The following is a 21,343-nucleotide window of genomic DNA, read 5'->3' on the forward strand; positions in this document are numbered from 1 at the left end:
GCCATTCTGCGCTCTAGTGAGGTGTCTGCTAAATTACAATAGGACTGGGGAGAAAAGGAAAGGGAGTCTCTGTGGAAGCAGAAATCCAAGTACAAGGGTGCTAGAGTGAGCCCCCGTGTAAATGCCCCAGCCAAGAGCTAGGACAGGTGACCCCAGGCCCCCACTCGGGGCGCCTCAAGGCCAAGGTTGTGCTGCAACTTCTGCAGGCCCCTCCGAGAGATCGGCAAGCGTGGAGGCCCAACTCGCCAGGGCTCCTGGGCTGTGGGACTGAGCAGGAGGGTCCTTGGGACCAGCGGAGAAGGAGCGGAAAGAAAAGCCCCAGTTCTTCCTCCACGCCAGGCCTCGGCTTGAAAGGACAGGCCCGGCCAGCCGCGGCCACGCCGGGGGCTAGTATAGCGCCAGCGCCTGCTCGCGCAGGACCACGCGCTTCTTTTTCATACGCCGGTTCTGGAACCAGATTTTGACCTGCTGGTCGCTGAGGTTCAGCCTGTTGGACAATTCCTTGCGCTTCTGGCGGTTGATGAATTCGTTGAGGAGGAATTCGTTCTCCAGCTCCGCAATCTGCTGCTTGGTGTAGGGTTTCCGCTTCTTGCGGGTCCTCCCTGGGGCCGCCCCCCACGGCAGGCCTGCAACACAGCCCCAAGCCAGGTCAGCCCTGCCAGCTGCTCCCTGTTGTCTGCCCGCCCCCAGCGGCTCCCTCCCTCTACACACTCGCCCCTGCACCCCACCTCCCAGCCCAGCCCAAATTGGCCCAGGGAGCATGGCCACCGTTTACCGTCGGGCAGCGAAGGTCGCAGGCAAGAGGCGACGCCCGCCGCCTGCACTGTCATGTTCAAGTTGAGCGGGCCCTTGGTGTCGTCCTTGAAGCCGGCAGCGCAGGGGGTCCCCTCGAGCAGGGCTGCAGAGCCCGCTGCCGCACGGCCCACACCCGCGTAGTCGTACTTGGCCGCTTTGAGAGCAGCGGCCGCGGGGGCCAGGCTAGAGTCGGGGACGAAGGGCGGCCGCACACGGCCACGGTCCTCCGGCCCCGCGGCCACATCGGGCGTGTAAAACTTGGCCTGCTCTTCGGGTCCATCCTTGGCGCCCAGGGGCTGTAGGCCAAGCGGCCCGGAACCGGCCAGGTAGGGCTGCGAGAAGCTGCCGAAAGCGGTGGCACCGGCAGGCTGCGCTGGGGCGCAGGACCCGGGCGTGGTGGCCCAGGGCAGCGCGCCTCGCGGGTATGAAATGGGGGGGAGCGCGGCCAACTGGCCGCCATTCGGCCTCAGGTTGGAGAAGTAGAAGGAGTCAGGCGACTGCAGATTCAGAAGCGAGCCCACATAGCCCGCTCTGTAGAGACTGCGCTCACACATCTCCAACAAAGGGCTTCAGCTGCGCTCGCAGCAGTATTTAGTTACAACCGGGAATAAGAGGACAGGCTCAGACGATTGGACGAAACTTTGCCTGCAGGTTCTTCAAAGCCGGACATTTCAGCACCGCCTACATCCCCCGACCCGTTTTCCCCCCCTTCAGGGTATTATGATAACTCCCGCAATATTCGATGGAGAAGGACGAGGCTGCCAGGCAGAAGAATCGAGGCACGTGGAACGAAGGTGAAACCACTGTGAGTTTCCGGGCTCAGCTGCAGGAGCTGGGGACATTGGGTGCCTTTGCCCCAGTGTCCCTTGGGATCCCTCTTGATCTTGATTGGCTTTGCACTCCCCGTTTCCACCAGCTACCTGGGCCAGGCTTGCTTCCACGAGCTTTAAGTTGCAGCTAAGGCCTTTTCCAGTACTGTGCACCTCTAGCGAGGCTTGTCCAGAGAGCCCACTGTCTGGTGGGGCCACCAGCTCTGTCCCTAGGCCCGAGCTATGCTACTCCTAGGCCGATTCTTTCCTGCCCCTGTCCCTCTGGGGAGGATTCCACATTGGTCATGTTGCCGCGAGAACCCACACACCGCCTGAACCCGACATAGTCCAAAGGTTTGCTGATGGAGGAGAAATGCATCACAAATCTGCCCATGTTTGGTGCCCAGGAAAGTGGTTTCAAACCAATTCTGGCGTGCTTCTCTATGGCCAAGCCCTCTGCTCCCAGGAAAGTTGCGGCCATCCCCGGTCCGTGGAGAACGCTGGCCCAGAAAGGGGCAGCTGCATTGGTCAATCGTGGCCAAAGGCTACATTCTTTTTTTTTTTTTTTTTTTTTTTTTTTTGCCAGGAGTCACCTTAGCGACTACATGCTGCCAACCAGAACTCCACGCTCTTCAAGTCCTCTGCAGCGGGCAGAGCAGGACGAACTCCCCGGATCTGGTGTGGAAGGACAGACGAGCCAGAATCATCCCGCGGGGAACAGGACGGCCCGCCAAGGCAGCAGGCTAGCGGCGTTGCTCTGCCCAGCGCCTCCAAGGCCGCTGGCGGGTTCGGGGTTCTGGCGAACAGGGCCGCAAACAGGAGGGGCGGCTCTCCCTCGCCGGGAGCAATGTGGCAGCCTCCTCCGCAGGCCCTCCAGTTTAGCTTGGCCAGAGGGCTATGGGTCCTCCTCTTCTGCCTCGGTCCCAAGAACCCCAGCGGCCGCGTGACTGGCGGCCACCCCAACATGCAGCCCGCCTCGCTGTCCCCGAGCCAAGCTGGAATTGGTTAGACCGCCAGCTCCGGCACGGAGACCACACAGGCGCCGCCGGAGGGCAAGGCTGACCACCGCGCTGCGACTTTATTGTGAGTTATGGCGACCAATTGGGCGGCTCTGGGGAACGCAGTCGGTCTCTTCCTCCTGCGCTAGGGCGGGGGTAGGAGGTGGGGATGGGGATGTCCGGACTCCTCTGCGTTCTGTCAGAGTTTCCTTAGGAGCTCAGACACAGAGAAGAAACAAACAAAACTCCACTCCCCGTCCTTCGGGGGTGGGTGGGGGTGGGGGGAGGTGTAGGCATAGCTGCAACCTCAGTTCTTAGGGACTTAGGGGATCCAGGCTCTCGTTTTGGGAGACTCTCCCTGTTTTTCAGGAGCTACAGCCTCCCCAGGCCCCAAAACTCCAGCTCCAGGGATCCCTGCAGTCGCATCTCCTCCCGTCTCAGCACACAGCGACGCTCCGGTATTTCCGAGTCCAGGGATGTCTTCTCCGGACCCTTAGGCAGCCGCACAGCAGCGGTTTACCCCTGGGGACTAAAGATACAAAGTGAGAAATGAAAAGACTAGAACCATTGGACTCCCTTCATTTCTCTTTGGCTCAGAATGGTGTCCAGCCGCCCCACCTTATCTCCTGCGTTTGTAATTTCCGAGGTCCAGCGGGCAAAGTTGTACGCTCGGAGTTACGAGCTGGGAGCTGAGGACTGCGCGGCGGGGCGGGGCGGGGCGGGGGGCGGGAGGAAGGGGGGCGCGTTGGTGGGAAGGGCAGGAGGCTTGGCTGGTGAACTGGAGGAGAATGGGCGAGGATTTGGCCGCAAAGCTAAACCGCGAGTTCTGCCAATGCCGCCGACCGCCCAGGAGATGGCGAGCGAGCTCCACGCCTGGCGAGGCGCCGCCGCACGGTCAAGATCAACAGTGAAGGGCGGCACAGCCGGCCTGGGGTCGCCAGCCCGTGCGGTCACGGCCCGCTGCCGGGCTCCGCCAAGCGTCGCGGAAAGCCGGGGATCGTGGCAGCAGCAAGACTGGCGGGGACAGCGGAGTCAGAGGCATCCGGCAGGCTGCCGGACACGGGGCAGCGTCGCGGCCGCCCCTTTGTCTGGCGGCGCGTCCCGGCTGCAAAAGCCTTCTTCGCCTCTTGAATCACGCGTAGACGCGCGGGCCTCGACTCTCCGCCATCGGCGCTCCAAACCTGCTAGGTTTCGGAGGCGTTCTCCCCGCGGCCTCTCCGTCTCCACCCGAAGAAAGGCCTCTCTCCGAAGCTCCTTTCGCCTGGGCTCCCCGTGGGCCTCCCTACCAGCGCTCCGGCCACCTACCGGCTCCCCTCCTCCCTCCTCAATTCGGAATATAAAAGGAGTGCATGTAAATGGCGAAGTCTTCATCTGTTCTTGATTTAGCCATCAATTCAAATTCCACCGGAGAGCATTTGAGCAGTTTTAATCTTCAGCAAACCTCCCATGTTTCCTGGGCAGAGATAAACTGACCAGTAAACTACGGGTGAAAGGAAAACCTCCAGGCAATCTCCGCATCCGACAGGAAACTTCAGAAATGGACCTGGGAAATGGAGTGCGGCCCTGGAGTCTGGAACTTACAAAAAAGGAGGGAAAGCGACGTCGGAAACGAAGGGAAAACAGGCCTGCCTCCGATGAAAGCACATCTTACGAGGAAAAACAGAAAATGGTAGAAACTCTTCCTGGAAGTGGAACGTCCGGGTGGATGTGTCCCCATTTTTCAGGGTTATTTCTTTTCCAAACTTTGAATGTCGTCCGTTCTCTCTCTGTCTGCCTCTATTTCCCTCTCTGTGTCTCTCTGTCCCTCTCCGTCAGTGGAAACGAAGTGGGCCGCCCACAGCCAACCATCGATGCAAGATAGGAAAGAAATCAAGACGGGCCAGAGAAAACGAAAGTAGCGCTGGACCTTGGGTCCTGCACTTTCTCTAGCGGACCCATAAGGGAGCCCTCCCGCCAGAAGAGTTTACATATTGTGCGAGGGTTTAAACCATGTGTATTTAACTTACATACCAAAAACTTAGCAACCACTAAACTGTGCCTCGGCGCTAACAACATGAGGTACTCAGTTCCTTAGCGGCCATTTCCCTGAGTGGCAAAAAGGCCTCAAAAAAGAAAGTTCATTGGGCCTAAAAATTGCGTCTGGAGGTTTAGGGTGTATAATTATGGTTTGCAGTCCTCAAATGCTGTTCGGAGTCTGCACGGAGAAGGCGATAAGGGATCAGCCTGAAATGTTTCTTTTTCAGTTGCCAAATATGGATATGTCTAATTTCAAGATCTTCCAAGAGTAGACATTTATAATGGCCTTTCTAGGAAGAACACCTTCAAGTGAGCACAGTTTCCTATACCCAGACACAAACACACGTATCGATTTAAAAAATAAAACTATTTGAATAAAGTGATAGTATTGAAAGAGAAGTAAAAATTTTATTGGAGACTTTTTTTGTCCGGTAAAAAATATCATTTTAGACACCACAAATTATATTCTCATTTAAAGACATCACTACTTATGTTAAAGCCACAGGGAAAAGGGTGGAGAGGGGTGGCGGAAATGGAGTGGAGTTTTCAGAGAGTAGAACTGGTATTGAGTTTCCTTCATCTATAGTGAACATCATAACGTTCATGACAACAAGATTTTATAATAAATAAGAACACAAGAGGTAACACAAGCTTGGAAAAAGAAAGCAATATGTAAAGACGAAGAAATAAGAGTTCTGTTTATTTGCATCTCCCTAGGAATAAAAAAAGGATGTTTAAATGTCTGAAGCACTGCGCACGCATCCCAGCTCACAGACATTTCATCTACAAAAATAATCTCTCGGTTGTATAAATATGCAGCACTTTAAAAAGCAGTTACTTATTGTCACTTTCAGAAACATTTGTGTTTCTTGAGCTGTAGAGCTCCACATTTTCGTATTTGTTAGATGGTTTAAAATTCCATGAAAGGCTCAATACATCGTTCAGACAGTCAGGTTCTTCATTGGGTTCTGGATAAACGTTCCCACCCTTGGCCACATTGATTCAGTCTCTTTTAGGGGACTGAGGAGATCACTTCAGTTCTAGTCCCACAGACCCAAGGTCAAGGAGAAGGTGTACATTTATACCACCCGTGGATTACTCTCACAACTGCAGTCATTTAAATATCTGCATTTAGAGCTGGGGAAATGAAGGCATCCATGAGGACAAAGTATTTTCAAATTAAAGATTATAAAAGCACAAATCGACAACATATACTAGACACATATAAGTACAACAGCAAATGAAAGACCCGAAGTAGGAAAGATTGTCTTCATTCCAATATCAATACAAACCCTATTTAATAAGGTAGCTGCTTTAAAAGCCAGCAGAGTACCTCCAGCGCCTGCTTTTAGATTTTCCCAGTGACCTTAGAGTGCTGCCTGCCCAGAGCTGTTTCCACTTGCCTCAGGGTGACTGCTGAGAGCTAATGATTAAATAGCCCAATCACAGGATATGAATGACTGCAAATCGTTCTGCCCTAATAGATTATGAAGATAATCAGTGCTGGAAACAGGCATATGAAGTAATTTAAGGGAATAAAACACTGAAATCATAATGGCACTTCTGAAATTCTTTGGGGGGGGGGATTATTCAAAAGTACTTCAAGTCCTTTATACTGGCCTGGAGGGAGAAACAGAACATTAAAAACATCATAAAAAATAAACCTAGACAAGAACAAAATCAATAATAAGCAAGTAAGAAACAGAACTACAAAGTCAGGTTGGGGCAGCAAAAGGTTTTAGAGCCGGATAGGGGAAGAGAGAAAAACAATTCACAAAATTGGCCTTGATTGGCAGGGAGATGGGGAGAATTAAATACATATTCAAGTCTTTCCGAAGGTCTTTTGGAGACAACTGAAAGCATTTAAACTCTCTTTGACCAGTCTGGTCCACATCAGGAGACAGTATCTTTGAGCTTGGAGACGATTTTCTTGTCTTTCACTCTTCGGTTCTGAAACCAAATGGTCACTTGTCTCTCGGATAGGTTCGTGGCGGCTGAGATCCGCCGCCGCTTGTCCTTGTTAATGAACTTGTTAATGGCATACTCGTTCTCCAGTTCTTTGAGCTGCAGTTTGGTGTAGGGCACCCTCTTCTTCCTCCCCCGACGGTAGACACACATGTCTGGCTGATTTAGAGCTACATCCCCTGATATTTGGAAAAAAAAAAAAAAAAAGCATGGAAAAATTAGACTAGGATTTCTGGGGGCACCACTGGGGACTGTGTGTGTACATTTGGAGTGGGAATGGGGAATAAAGAAAACCGGGCTGTTTGCATTTTATTATTGTTCACACAGACATATTATTTACACATTATTAAAGAAAGATTATTTGCACTTCAAAGTGAAGGCCATTTGATGTTGATGGATCATCATGTTTTCTCAAACCAGTATCTTAACAGGCCTTCAATTTTATGGCTTGGTTACTGGGGACAGTTATAAAGACAATTTCTGCAAATGCCAGTTGCACACATACGAACAGACTTTAAAAAATCCAGTTTTTTGTTTTGTTTTGTTTTTTGGTTCAGGCTTTGATTTCTAGTGCTCCTGTGTTTGTACTTTGTGAGCTCTTAGGAGCTTTAGTGGTCACCCTGGAGCAGACATATCCTTCAAAAGTGGGGCCCAACTCTGTGACACTTCTTTGGAGAGGAGGGGCCAAGGCCTGGGCAAAGGGCACGCAAAGACCTTCAACTGTGGGGGAAAAACAGGCTTGCACCCGCACACAAGAAGGAGAGGGTTGTGAGAAAGACAGCTGAAGTCAAAGGGGAAACGTACAGATTTCGGGCAAACTGCACGAACGGTTCCATAGGTTAACCCTGGCTGGCCGGGGAGGACTCGTGCAGCCCCCCAGCAGGGGCATACACCACTAGCGATTTCTTTTCATTCTCTCTCTCTCCCCTCCCCTCCCGCCCTGCCTCCTGGCCTCCCCTTTCCACCATCGCCCCTACCTGGAAAGGAGGATTTCCAAAAATGGGAGCCCTGTGTCTGGTCCTTGGCGCAGTACACCTGGCTGTTCCACCCGTTGGCCAGCGTCCAGGACTGGTAGCCCTCCATGGAGATGTACGCCTCGTGCCGAGGCTCCCCGGAACCGAAGGTGGACACCATGTCGATGTAGCCAGGCACGTGCTGGTAGGGGCTCGTGTAACCTTGGTAGAAGGACACCTCCTTGGCTCTTGCGGGCACCTCGTTGGCCGGCACGCTGCCGCTTGCCAGGCCCGACACGTCCATGTACTTCTCCACCGGGAAGCCTCCCAGCGAGGCGTGCGGCGACGACTTGAGAGCGTTTTGCTGTAAGCCCACGCCGTGCGACATGCGGCAGCTATAGTAGCCGTTGCCGAAGTGGTAGCCGTAGCCCAGAGCTGGGGCGCCCGGAGGCGCCGCAGCGGCCGCGCCGGGCGCGGGACACTCTTTGGCGGAGGGAGCCTCGGGACGCGCTGCGACCACAGCCGAAGATGACGACGACGAGGCGGAGCCCGCACGCTCCGAGGTCCCCGGGTACGCGAAGCCCGAGGCCGCCGCCGCCGCCGCCGCCGCCGCCGCCGCTGCCGCCGCCGCGCGCCCGGAGTGTGTCCCGGCGAACACTGGCGCCGAGAGGAAGCCGCGACACTGGCCCGGCGCCGCTGCCGCCGCCACAGAGGAGGAGGAGGAGGAAGCTGGGGCCGCCCCGGCGGCCCCGCCGTCCGCCCGCAGCCCGTCCATGTCCCAGCTCCCGGCGCGGCTCATGGCCCGGCCCGGCCCGGCCCCGGCCCCGGCCCCGGCCCCGCGCAGGACACCATGGCGCGGCGCGCTTCCTCCCTCCTCTGCTTTCTCTCTCGTTCTCTGGCTCCCGCCCTCTTCCTCTCACCCTCTCTCCCTCTGCGAGCCTCCCGCCTCCCGCCCGCCCGCCCTCCAACAGGTTAGCTCATCGCGGGACGTTTATAAAAACGAAGTTCAGGTTGGGAGGGGGCCTGGGCCGGTCGGGGGGCCTCCTCCCTCCCCGAGGGCTCCCGCTCGGGGCCGCGCCATTGGCTGCGCGGGGCCACGTGGGGGTGGGGGCGCGGGAGAGTCTGGCTCCGGGCCCAGGCCCCGCCGGACCCACCCACCCCGGCCCCTACCCCGTCCCAGCGCCTAGCGCAGCCCACCGCCCCTTCCCGCCCTCGCCTGGACCCTGGCGTTTGCGCCGAAGCCAACCCCCACGAACCGATTGCGCGACCGCCCATCCTAGGCCCTGTCTGCGACTGAGAAGGGCGCCGAGGCCTGCGGCTTGTTTCGGCCACGGCTGTTTTTGCCACCTCTCCTGGGATCCCCGAGCTGTACGAAGGCGAAGGACCGAGATGGTCAGAATGATGTGAAAACAGGCTGATTTTTGATCCTGTTGCTGAATCCCTTGGATTAGCTGACCTAGACCCCAAACCCGAGGGAGCTAATTTTCCCTACCTTGAGCACTGCTGAGGGGCAAAGGCATTTCAAGCCTGTTATCACACAGGATCCTCCGAATTAAGACCAATTGGAGCAACCCTCCCTACACACACACACACACACACACACACACACACACACACACACACCCACACACACACACACACACCGTCTACCAGGAAAATGCCCACGAAGCGCCCTTGGTGCCGGTACAGAGACTTACAAGTAAGTTAAACGGACGAAAAAACTCGGCCTTGACGCGGCGAACCTGACGATCTGCCCCAGGGAGAAAAGTACGGATGCCTGGTCCACACTATTCGCCTCTACACTCAGGGCAGCCGGGAGTCGCCTCCCGAACTGGGCTCCCCGGCCCTTGCGCAGATTCCCCCCCTGGCCGGCAGAGAGACCCTGTGGAAGGCACTTGGAGAAAGCCACTCTGCTGCCCGCCACGAAACTTCTGCGCCTCCCCTGCAGCCCAACTGCCTCTTGCATTTTGCAGCCACCACCCGCCCCCGCCCATTACTCACACCAATTAATTGAAAACTTCACTTTCCCAAGGACCTTTGTTTCGCTTTCTTTTCCAAGCTGCCAACTACAGAGAATTGAAAAGGGTAAATTGAGAGGATGGTTTTTTTTCCCCCGGGAGCAAAGTTGGGGCTCCTGATAGGAGCAGCCCAGAGCAACTGGGTCTGATCTCCAGGGAAAGAGTGGGCTCCTGGAACAAGCCTCATAGCCCTGACCCGATTCATCCCTTAGTGCCATTTCTCAGCCACAGAGCCCCAGCCCACCACACGCCCCCCATCTTAGCCGTTACGGGGAGCTGGTGTGTCTCCTGCTGTAGACTTAAGGCTACACCTTAGGAGCAACATTTCATCTGAGGAGTTGAAGGTGCTGGGGTGGGTTCAGGAGGCCTCAGAGTGAGCCCATTTGGTTCTGTAGCATCAACTCCCCAGCCCAGCCCATCTCCAAGAAAATTGCTCCCCTGAGCCTTGATCAGTGAAGCCAGCTTGTCACCCAGCCCTGCCATTCCTGGACCCAAGACATGACTGGATGGGGCAGGTAAAAACGCCAAGGAGGCCCTCCTGGGCCTGGCCTGGCATTGCAGGGTGGGCTGCTGGTGTTGGGAGTGTTGACACGCAAACGCAGTAACCATAAAAGGCTCAAATAAAGGGGTAAGTTATGAGAGGGGCGCTGGAAAGGAAAAGCCGGGGAATTTGACCTTTTTGAAGTCCTAGATGTGTTCATGATCAAATTTGAGTCAGAGGGGGCTGAGCCTTTGCAGAAAGACATAGCGAATAGAAGTTTTCTGGCGAGAACAATTTTGGTTACTTGAAACAAGGAGGCAAAAGTTAGTAACGGAAGATGAATCGGCGTTTTAAAAACACCAGCGGGGCCAGGTGACAGAGTTGCTGACTTTTTCAAAGAGTTTGGCTGGGTCGTATTTCCCCAACAATTTAGGTACCAAACCAGTCACAGAATGCCTCCCTGAAACACTTATTTTTCCTTTGTCTTCCTTGCTTTTTCTTAGAGAGAGAGAGAGAAAGAGAGAGAAAACACAGGCACATTTAAAAGTTTTTTTCTGTGACCTCAAAAAGCAAATTTGTTGACACAATTTCTAAGATGTAACTGGAACCAATGAACTTTCAGTCTTTTAAAACTAAATATCCCTGTGATTTTGCACCCCAGGACCTCTGGTCATATTCTATCAGATAAATATATTTTATTAGGCAAATATATACCCCAAAAAGGAAGAAAATGAAATTAAGCTAGGAAGGAAAAATTTGTCAAGTTTTGCTGATTTGAGATGGCTCTTCAAGTTTGGTCTGATTTTCCATGCAGGAAATTAAATTGTGCAGGACTGGAAGCAAAATCCCAATTCGTTCTCTTTTTGAAAGCCCTTAATGCTCTAATTGAAAGACGCTTCTCAATAGTGGTCCTGCCTCCAGTTGCCCTGTGGGACTCTCAGGACTTGGGGTTTCTCTGCTCATCCTAGCGGATGTTCAGGGACCAGGGAGGTTTTGAACAATAAGGAGCTTTGGCTTTTGTTACCCTGCCGCTGAACCTGCTTCCAGTATGGCCGCCTAAGCCCTGGCATTGGGGAAGGGAATTCCCCTTGGGAAAGAGGTTCAGAATGGACCCAGCACCCCGGGCAGCTGCTGCTATTGGATCATAGGGCTGTGGCTGAGTACCAGGCAAAGTCAGGGCTGCTCTGTTTATGAACTAATAAGACACATAGTTTACAAGCCAGGGTGGTAGGTAGTGGAGGAATTCTGAGGCTGAATTTGCGGAAACATTTCATTTAGCTTCTGTGCCCTGTGTCCGAGTTGATTTTAGGTTTAAACTTAATGGGCATAATTTTCTTAAACTGGCCAGGAGCACAGACAGAACCCTGTGTATGTGTGGGGATGTATTATGTTGGGGCTTGAACAACAGACATAATCTTTGTTAAATGAAAACCCTTTGCCACCAGACATAAATGTCTCCAAACACTGATGTGTTATTCGGTAAAACCAGTGTTGTCACATTTCCTGATTTGGGTGAGAAACTCTTCATTGCCCAAGGTCCCACTGAGGGAATGGAGAGACAGGGAGAGGGAGAGACGAGAGAGAGAGGTCAGCTCTGCCTTCCTTTCTATCACTTGCTCTTCTCTCTCCTCTCTTTCCATAGGCACCCTTTTTGGGAATTCATAATGTTCTGAAAGTTACACCCTCTCTTGTTCTCCTTGTAGATGATCTTCCAAATCATGTCCTTGTTCTGGGTTGGGGAATGGGTGGGTGAAGGTTGAGATTTAGACTTATTGTCGAGCATCAGTTCCTCTGCTAGTCAAGACAGTAGTGAGCTCAATTAACCACATAATCGGTGACCATTAGGGCAGGATAACAATTACCAAGTCCTATCAGAGTAGGGTGCTGGAAATTCCTTTGAAAGTGTTTTTCTTGATGGCCACACCAGGAAATGAAGGACACCTTCCTAATTAACTCGTAAGATGCCAAAAATACAGTGTAGAAATAAAGTCTTAATTCCAAAATTAAGTCTTAAATCCAGTGGAACTGGCTGGACAGTGTTCTAACTCTCAACCAAGTCTGTGCCCTGCCCACTTTGAAGATAATTTTTCCTCGGTAGGTAATACCCAGTTTCATATATATATATACATACATACATGAATGTATGTGTATATATATATATATATATATACATACATACAAATTTATAAGCAACAAACCTAGGGTAAACGGAAAGGGGTCTCTAGCAAAAGCCGGACAGTGGCATCCTCAGTTTTGGCACTTTCTACGTCTGAGACGTATTCTGCATTCCATTTGAATTTGACAATACAATTAGTCTTTATTAAATGTAAATTGTTTGCAATAGCGGCAACAGAACACTCTCTAAACCCGAAGCGCTATTTGGTGAACTCAGGTCCTCCTCCCACAGGGCAGTGGGGCCTTGTTTGGGATGGAGAGAACACCTCCAGTCCTGGCAAAAATTAAACACAGCAAGAGCCTTCCCTCTTAGAGAAACGCTAGTCTCCCGGAGAAGAGGGCACTGGAAGGTGGGCCCAGAGCTAGAGGACGCTGGTAAATTGCTGCTCCGCCCCCCGCCCCCCCCCGCCCCCCGCCCCCCGCCGAAACAAAAGCTGGGACTGCAATCTTCTGCTGTTTTGTTCAGTATCTCAAGGTGTGGGATTGTCCTCGGGATACACTTCTCTAGCAATGTCATTGTTAACTAAAGTCCCGTAAGTGCTCACTCTGTGGGCCTTTGGAGAAGAATGAAAATAAGCGTTTCTCTCTCTTTCTCCCCACCTTCTGTGTGTGTGTCTCTCTCTGTCTCTCTCCATTCCGCAGAGCAGCGATCTCTACGAGGAATCCACGTGTGGTCACCAGCACGGAGAAGGGGTGAAGGTTAGGGAAATGCCTAACCACGAAGGTGGGAGGGGTCGCGGAGGAAGGGAGGGGGAGGGGCAAGTGGTCAGGCTGAGCTTCGCGGCCGGGCAGCTCGCAGTTCCTCAGGCCTGGCGCTAGATGTCCCTGCAAGTTTTCCTGTCGCGTCCGAGGCGCACGAGCTTCAGGCAGCTAGCGGGTCTGGGTGAAGTCCGGAGTCCAGGGAGAAAGTACCCCACCTCCACTCCCTGACCGTCCCTGGTGGGGTTCGCAATTGTGTCGGGAAGGAGGAGAACCAGAAGCAGCCAGAGCGACCTGTAAGAGACAACGTGAGGGCGACCTGCCGAGGGATGGCCCCAAAAAGTTGCCAGTAAGGAGTCTGGCCTGGAGTCGCCAAAGAGACGGCTCCTTCCCTTATAAACCGAAACCTCCAAGCCGAAAGCCGAAAGCCGTGGGGACTGCATTTGCCCAAAAGAAAATGCACCAGGGGTTTGAAGCCCAGGCTTTTGCGGTTCTGCGGTCCCACCACACCCAGGCGGTCTCAATCCCCGAGCGAGCTTGCGTCCAAACGTGGGCCCGCAGGGTTTGGGCCCGCTTGTCCGCGAGCCTACGGCACGCAAGACCCAAGCCAGGCCCCGGCGGACGCGGGGTTCCGTTACAACTCGGATGTTACCGGTGCCCCTCCCCTCTGGCAGCCTGGACAAATTTTTATTACCTTCAGTCGAAAGCCAAAAGTGTTTACCACTTCACCTCGGAGGACCTGCTGCTGCTCAAGAAACAGTCTGGAGCCTAACACACACACACACACACACACACACACACACACACACACACACACAAATTAGACGTCTTTCATGTAATTCCTCCTTTCGATCAAAAAGTGCTTTCCAGTCCATTTGGAGAAAGTCCTTCCCACACCCTCACCCCCAATGTACCTTAAAAATTCCTGCCAAGCCACGGGGGCATGGGTTGGATTCTTGTCTTGTTTTATTAAGTGATTCCTCCACCTTGGTAGTGGGTAGGAGGGCTTGATATAGCCCGGACTCTACCTTTAAAAACTAGGAACATTTGACAGGCCCACCCTCAGTTTCAGCCTCCACAATCTGGAGAGAGGCCCAAGGTTTGGGCATTTCATTAACAAACGTCAACAGAACTATTAATCTTCTCACTACCCGCTATACAAGCTCAACGTTTTTGAGATGGGCCTGTACTTAAGGAAGACATATGTAACGTGAAAAAAAAATCGGCCAAAAACGCTGCCCCAAAGCTTTTAAACTTGGATGTATAACTTGGATATTATCAGAGAAAAGTTTAAATCCGCAAGTCCTTCAACCTCTCTGTGGGGAAAGTTTCTCATCTCTGTAAAAGGGTAATAGAATGGATCTTTAGAGTTGCTGTGAGTTTTAGAGGAGATAATATATATAAAAAAGCACGTGTAATTATAGTGTAAAAGCTGTAAATAAATTGCCCAATATTATGATACTAGTGGGTATAGGATCTAAATAAAATAAAGGACATTAAACGTTGTTATAGAGTGTTCACTGTCTCCCGTGGAACATTGCTAAACACAGTTTAGTGAAAAATTATGTGTCTTTTTCTGTGAGTAGTTTCTCTGACACGGTCTCCAATGTACCTTTTATAATATACGTGCTAGAATATGAAATATTAGTTTTATTTAAAAGGTGCAAAATAGTTTTCAAACCCACTAATGAATGAAGGTGTCGCCTAGAAATAGTGTTTTACCTTTTCAACAGTCTGAGGTCCGGTTTGGCGCAGGCCTTGGGACCAGAGGCGTGAGGTCCCAGAGGAAGGGAGGAAGCGCGGAGCGAAGGAGGAAGGGGTTGCCCTCCGCACCCCAGCCCCCAGCGGCGGCTTCTGCGATTGAAAGCGGCTCGCAGCTGCCGAAACCGCGAATAAAACAGACGGGGGCGCCAAACGACAGCAATAAAGGCATCTGCGACTTCCGCCCCGGTTGCGCCTCCGCAGGTCCCACCCCCCACCCCCATCCCCCGCCGAGGCCTTGGCCACCCACGGACCTGAGCCTGGACCGAAGTGTCCCATTCATTGCCCTAAGCAAGTGGGACTGGGGGGAGGGTACCCTGCCCAGGTTCCTGGGACAGCGCCTTCTCTTTGCCAGGAGCACCCGACCAGGGGTGGCAGAACTGGGGGCCTGGACTGTGGAGCAAGCGGGGAGGGGTGGGGGTATCCACAAGACGAATCTTTGACCACGTTAATGGCCAGAAAGCCGGCTCGAGGAGGGGGTCATAGTGCTCAGAGTCGTGTGACCTCTAGGATAGGGTGGGAGGGGGACGCCGAGTCAAGTCATCTTCTGGGTTCCTGACGCCCACTCCGCGCGTCCCCCCCTCCCGCCCCCTCTGGACACCGCGTGCCTATCCAGCTTTCCATTTCTCACCTTGGGGGAGAATTCCGTTTATTACCTAAAGAGGTGGAACTGATTTTCTAAGCAAAGCTCTCGTTGTTGAAGTGAGTTGGCGCCGAGGGAAACAGGAGAGAAACTTTTGGCATTGACTATGTGTATAAATGTATATAAATATATTTAACACCTCGTCTCCCTTTACATTCCTGACGCGCCCCCAACGGGTTCAAGGTTAAAAGGAAAGCGCCAACGGAGAGATGGGCAAATAGATTCTGGGTTTGACCCTAACACACCCCAATGTGCTGGGTGTGGCGGCAGGGAGGAAGGAGGGGGGCTGGGTTGGGGTCTGAATTGGCGCCCGGGCGAGGATGCAAGACCCGAGCCCAGCGCCCAGATTGCCAGGGTCTCTCGGCCGCTTCGGAAGCTTGCAGGCCGCCCTGTGTCCTGTCCCTGTCTTCTCTTGTTCCCGCCTGTGGCCGCGGGTTCTCCTCTTGTGCTGCTGGCTGGCAGACCCGCACAGTGCACCGGGGGTCTGGACAGGGTGGGGCGCAAGCGCAGGAGGAGATGTGCAACGGCCTCGAGTGAAGATTGATCTTCGTTAAAATGGTTGCCACCGGCGTCATTATGACCATCAAAGTTATCGCCAAGAGGCTCAGCCGCCAGGCTCAGGCCGCAAGCAGCAGCAGCAGCAGCAAGGCTGGTCCGAGACTCTCCGCGCCCAGACTCAGCACCGGGACTACTCAGGGCCACAGGTAAGAGGCCGGCTTGGGGGAGGAGAGGAAGGAGAGAAGGAAGAAGAGCAGTGGAGAAGGGAGGATCGCAGGATGGTAGGGGAAGGAGGCTGAGTCCCTTCTTTCCCCCTTTGACCTAGAAATTCGGCAACTTTGCCACAAATAATTCGATTTGAGGAGGGAGGGGGAAAGCTGGCAACGTAAAAAGTGGATCTGGGGCGGCCCATATGGCGTTGTAAATCGCGACTGTGTTTAAAGTTAGCTGTCGAATTCTACTATGAAATCGTCCAGCCGAGTTCATTTCCCCCAGGGAAAATGCGTAGGCGAGAAGCCTATCCATCATCAGGGTTATAAAAGTAAAAAATCCAGGACTTCAACTTCAGTACTCACTCTGCAAACGGTGTTAAAAAATCAGAAAGGACCTAATGGTTTCCGTTTGGAAGCGCGGGCCCAACGCACCTCCCCAGCCACGTAGCACTAAAGTGCTTTCGGAACTCTACGATATTTCCTTTCCCTTTCTGTCTCTGTCTCTCACTCTCTCTCTCTCTCAGCTGGGGTGGGAGGAGAGCAGCCAGGCTGGGGCGAAGAAGTGGAGAGAGAGAAAATTAGGCATCCTCTTTGTTAAATAAAGTACATATTTGATCCTAAAATCCGAAAGATAAGTAATCCAGACAGGAGCTCAAGGTCTTCTCCTTACGCAACTCTTCTACATCCTCTCTCTTGTCCCCTCCCTTACCCTTACCCCCTCCCGCTTGTAAATGTAAAAAAAAAAAAAAAAAAAAAAAAACCACCAACCTTCCCGATGATCTACTCTGGAAAATCAAAGCATTATCTATTATTTAACACGTATCTGTGTCCGAGGAAAAATGAGGAAGGCGCTGCATGATTAGGACCTAAGGGGCAACCCAGCAAACTGAGAGCGTAATGATGCCCCTAAATGAAGGGGGAAATGTGCCGCGGAGCGGTCTATTAATCAGACTGTCAATTTCACCCCCGAGGCCAAACCCCCGGGCGAACAGAACCGGCTCTGAGCGGGCAAAGGACCGGAGCCTTCCTCCTCACTTCTTGTCTCTTCTCGCCTCCTACCTGGATCCATTTGTCTGCTCCGAAGCCGCCTTCATTACCCACTGACAGGAGCGTGTATTTATTTGCTTATAAACCTGTTACAATAAATGATTATTCGAACGGCGTCATTCGTACCTTAATGACGAGCGAGCGCTACTTTTTGATGAATGACATCTCGGGCTCGGAAGGATGTATGGGTCATTTTGACCAGTCATTCCCTCGCTCTGGCATCCCACAATTTTTCCGCCTCCCTCCAAAAGAGATAATAATATTTAGAGGCGCTCGCTGGGGCTGAATGAGAATTAGCCCTGGGCGCAGCCCATCATTAGGACGGGACAGCCGGGCCACTGTGACATTTTTTAAAAAGCTGAGATGATGGAAAGAATAAGAAAAGAGATGATTCTGATGGAGAGAGGGCTGCACAGCCCCACGGCCGGCAAGCGGTTCTCCAGCTTATCCGATTCGGCTGGCAATGCTGTGCTCGAGGCCCTGGAAAATTCGCAGCACCCGGCTCGCCTCAGCCCGCGCCTGCCGTCCGCCCCCCTGCACGGCGCCCTGGGAGACCTCCCTGCCAAGGGCAAATTCGAAATAGACACTTTATTCAACCTGCAGCACCCGGGCAGCGAAAGCACCGTCTCCTCCGAAATCTCGTCCGCCGCCGAAGGCCGTAAAAAGCCGGGTCATTATTCAGAGGCGGCCGCCGAGGCGGACATGAGCAGCGACGTGGAGGTGGGCTGCTCGGCGCTGCGCTCCCCTGGCGGCCTTGCAGCCGCGCCGCTCAAGGAAAACAATGGCAAAGGTAACCGCGCCGCCCCTGCCGCGCTCTCTGGTCCTACCCTCCCCGTTCTTCCGCGGCCCCCGCGGGTCCTTGCGACTGCTGACTTTGCCCCTGACCGGCCCTCCGCAGGCAAGCTGCACCCAGCGGGCTCGGGCGGGGGCGGGACGCATGCTGGGGACCTGGCCCTCCCGCTCTGCTCCTGGAGCCTCCCAGCGAGGCGCAGGCCTGGGAGGTTCCAGGCCCACCCGCCCGCCTTCGCCCGAGTCCGCGAAAGTGTTTCTTCGGGCTGGTCTCAAAGCCCGTGCGAGCCGACTGACCTCCAACCAGCCGCTGAGCCGCGCTAAGGGGAGGGTGCCCTGGGCAGCTGCTCTGAACCCCTCGCCCCTGATTCCCCAAGGCCGAATGGAGGGGGGCATCCTGAGGAAGTCGGAGGGAGCCTCGCCGGGCGCCTCTGGGAGACCCGCTTGGGTCAGCGGGAGAAAGAGTTGAAAAGTAGAGTCCACCCCCTAATGGTTCTGGTTTGAGCTGCTGCTGCCTTTTGACTCTTAAAAATATTTTTAACCAAACCCAAAAGACTATCAAAGAAAGGTTGGAAGCCCTACGGATTGCTGCCCTGCCATCTCCTGACCACGGTAAGCCCAGAGTTTACCAAACTACGCCTAGAGGCAGGCATTTTCCCGTGGCCAGTTTTCCTCCCGAGCTGAAAATTTCTAATTATTAAGAAAAAAGAAACTTCCCAATTGAGTTCCTTATTATTTGGTTAAGAAGGGCTCCCCAAACTTCATTGATTCCATTTGCGGCAGCAATTTGTAAGCATGACAGACCCCATCAATTCAGGCAGCTGCTTGCCTTCCTCTCCCGGCTTCCCCCATCCGCGCTCCGCCGCAGCGCGGAGATCTCGGCCCTACGGTGACTCTCGCGCTGTCGGCCGTTTGTTTGCCAGGCTACTCGGAGAGCGGCTCCGCCGCGGGCACCACGACGTCTGCGTCGGGCTCCGGCCTCGGCAGCCTGCATGGAGGCGGCGGCGGCGGCGGCGGCGGCGGGGGCGCGTCGCTGGGCGGCTCCGGCTCCGGCGCGGATCAGGTGCGGCGCTACCGCACAGCCTTCACCCGCGAGCAGATCGCGCGCCTGGAGAAAGAGTTCTACCGGGAGAACTATGTGTCGCGGCCCCGCCGGTGCGAGCTGGCCGCTGCGCTCAACCTGCCCGAGACCACCATCAAGGTATCGATTCCAGCACGCGCCTTTTCTAGCCTCCCCGGGGGTGTCTGGGTTGATTTTTGTTTCTCCTTTCTCTTTCCTGGGTGGCCACATTTAGCCGAAGGCCTGACAATCGGCGGGGTAGAGTCACCGAAGGAATGGGCATATTTGTTTCTCAGCTGCCGAATCCGCAGGGTTGGCCGGCCTGGCTGACCTGGGAGGGCCGGGGAGTGGCGGAGCCGATGCCGCAAGCACGGGTCTCGGTTCAGTTTTGCCCAGCCGCCTGCCCAGGTGCCCCTAGCCCGTGTCCATGGCCCCACGTTCCCCTCGGCGGCAAAGCCGGCTGCTCTTTGTTCCTGTGGCACGAACCCTAGGTGAAACTTTTCATCTGCTCTTGATCTTGGAGATTTATTTTCCACATAAATCGTTACAACATGGAGAGAAGAATACCGTATTTTAAAAATCGATTGGGTTGAGAAAGTAGTTTCCTAAACATTTTTTTACCCCTCCTGGGCAGCAGGAAAAAAGCAACCTCCTGGGGAAGGGAGAACACACCGAAATTGTCCTTACGTATATGTCTCTAAGTGATTAATTTTATTAATCTGGGAGAGATAGCTGGGAGGTTGGGCGATTTGGCGAACACCTCGCGGAGGACCCCACACTCTAGAAAAAGCAAAGAGGAAGCTCCAACGGGTCAGGGAGGTTGTGGAAGTCTCCCTTCGGTTTGATCGGGCTTTCTTTAATTTAGAGTTGTGCCGAATGATGTCTTCATTAGACCGTGTTGGGAGGGGTATAGCAGTCCCTTTCCCAGTTTAAGAGGATGTTGTTCCCGCCACTCATTTGAGGCAAACGATTCCAACAAAACCATGCCTTCAGTATCCAAATCGGACCCGGGCCCTTGGGGCAGGGCCTTGCGGCTCAGAGGACTCCAGACCTCGAGCGGCGACCTTTGACAAAAGCTGCCGCGGTAGCCCTTCCTCAAAGGTGGCCTAGAATCCCGTGCAAATCCTGGGATTGAGAGAACGGTGCTCAGCAAGGCTGGGCACCAGCGGGTGGAGGGGTCAGAGGGAAGGTCGCGTTGGGACCATAAAGCGCAGCGAAGAGTAAGGGAGTCCGCAGCCGTCGGACACAGGGCCGATTATTTTTGCCGAGGAAGGTGTACCCACGCCTGTTCCCACTGCCTCCCTCACTACCAGCTGGGAGAGCAGAGGGTCTCCAAGCTCGGCCGGGTCGAAGGGGAGTAAGTAGGTCAGGCCTTTCGGAGGTCCAGGAAAGGTGGAGAGGCCCAGGGAGGGGGCCGAGGCCTCAGGGCACTCCCTAACTCGGGCCGCCCCGCCGTGCGGCTCTCGCTTCAGGTGTGGTTCCAGAACCGGCGCATGAAGGACAAGCGGCAGCGCCTGGCTATGTCGTGGCCGCACCCGGCCGACCCCAGCTTCTACACCTACATGATGACGCACGCGGCCGCCACCGGAAGCCTGCCCTACCCCTTCCACTCGCACGTGCCACTGCACTATTACCCGCACGTGGGTGTCACAGCTGCGGCCGCGGCCGCTGCGGCCTCCGGCGCAGCGGCCGCGGCCTCGTCGCCCTTCGCCACTTCCATCCGTCCGCTGGACACCTTCCGTGCCCTCTCGCACCCCTACTCCAGGCCGGAGCTGCTGTGCAGCTTCCGCCACCCGGGGCTCTACCAGACGCCAGCGGCCGCCGCGGGGCTCAACAGCGCGGCCTCGGCCGCCGCCGCGGCGGCAGCTGCGGCGGCTGCGGCCTCCTCGGCCGCGGCGGCCGGGGCGCCCCCCAGCGGCGGCTCCGCTCCCTGCTCGTGCCTCAGTTGCCACAGCAGTCAATCTGCGGCGGCGGCCGCCGCGGCAGCCGCCGCGGCCCTGGGCTCCCGGGGTGGCGGCGGCGGCGGCGGCGGCGGCGGGGGCGGCGGCGGCGGCGGCGGCGCGGGGGCCGCTGGCGGCTCGGACTTCGGCTGCAGCGCTGCGGCTCCTCGCTCCGAGAGCGGCTTCCTGCCCTACTCAGCCGCTGTGCTTAGCAAGACCGCCGTGAGCCCCCCGGACCAGAGGGACGAGGCACCGCTCACCAGATAACTACGTCGCCGCCGCCAGGGGGCCGTGCCCGGGGGTCCCCTGAGCGCCCCCAGCGCCCTCCGTGCGCCCACGTGCCCTCTGCGCGCTGCCCGCTGCCAAAGCTGCCGCCAGGGGGCGCCCCGGCGCGGGAGGCCGAAGGGAACTTGCCCCGACCGAATTGGGGGAAAGAGCCGCGCGGAAAAACCCGGCGGCGTGCCCTCAAAGTATTTCTATTTTT

General features: G+C 54.9%; 3 protein-coding genes across 3 annotated transcripts; 1 reads left to right on the forward strand and 2 right to left on the reverse strand.

The window, feature by feature from the left end:
* Positions 1–387: 387 nt before the first annotated feature.
* HOXD12 (homeobox D12) lies at positions 388–1,349 on the reverse strand. Its single transcript, XM_039250121.1, has 2 exons — positions 776–1,349; positions 388–626 (listed from the first exon to the last, which is right to left on the reverse strand). Exons 1-2 carry the CDS (start codon positions 1,347–1,349, stop codon positions 388–390), a joined length of 813 nt encoding a protein of 270 aa, XP_039106052.1.
* Positions 1,350–6,511: 5,162 nt separating this feature from the next.
* On the reverse strand, positions 6,512–8,335 carry HOXD13 (homeobox D13). Its single transcript, XM_039250139.1, has 2 exons — positions 7,561–8,335; positions 6,512–6,762 (listed from the first exon to the last, which is right to left on the reverse strand). Exons 1-2 carry the CDS (start codon positions 8,333–8,335, stop codon positions 6,512–6,514), a joined length of 1,026 nt encoding a protein of 341 aa, XP_039106070.1.
* A 9,098-nt stretch (positions 8,336–17,433) lies between these two features.
* Positions 17,434–21,126, forward strand: EVX2 (even-skipped homeobox 2). The gene is made up of 3 exons (XM_039250125.1): positions 17,434–17,860; positions 18,783–19,060; positions 20,392–21,126. The coding sequence occupies exons 1-3, from the start codon at positions 17,434–17,436 to the stop codon at positions 21,124–21,126; spliced, it is 1,440 nt and encodes a 479-aa protein (XP_039106056.1).
* Positions 21,127–21,343: the final 217 nt, after the last annotated feature.

The sequence above is a fragment of the Hyaena hyaena genome, unplaced genomic scaffold (genome assembly GCF_003009895.1).
Source record: "Hyaena hyaena isolate Hyena2069 unplaced genomic scaffold, ASM300989v1 scaffold_359, whole genome shotgun sequence".
Lineage (NCBI taxonomy): Eukaryota > Metazoa > Chordata > Mammalia > Carnivora > Hyaenidae > Hyaena > Hyaena hyaena.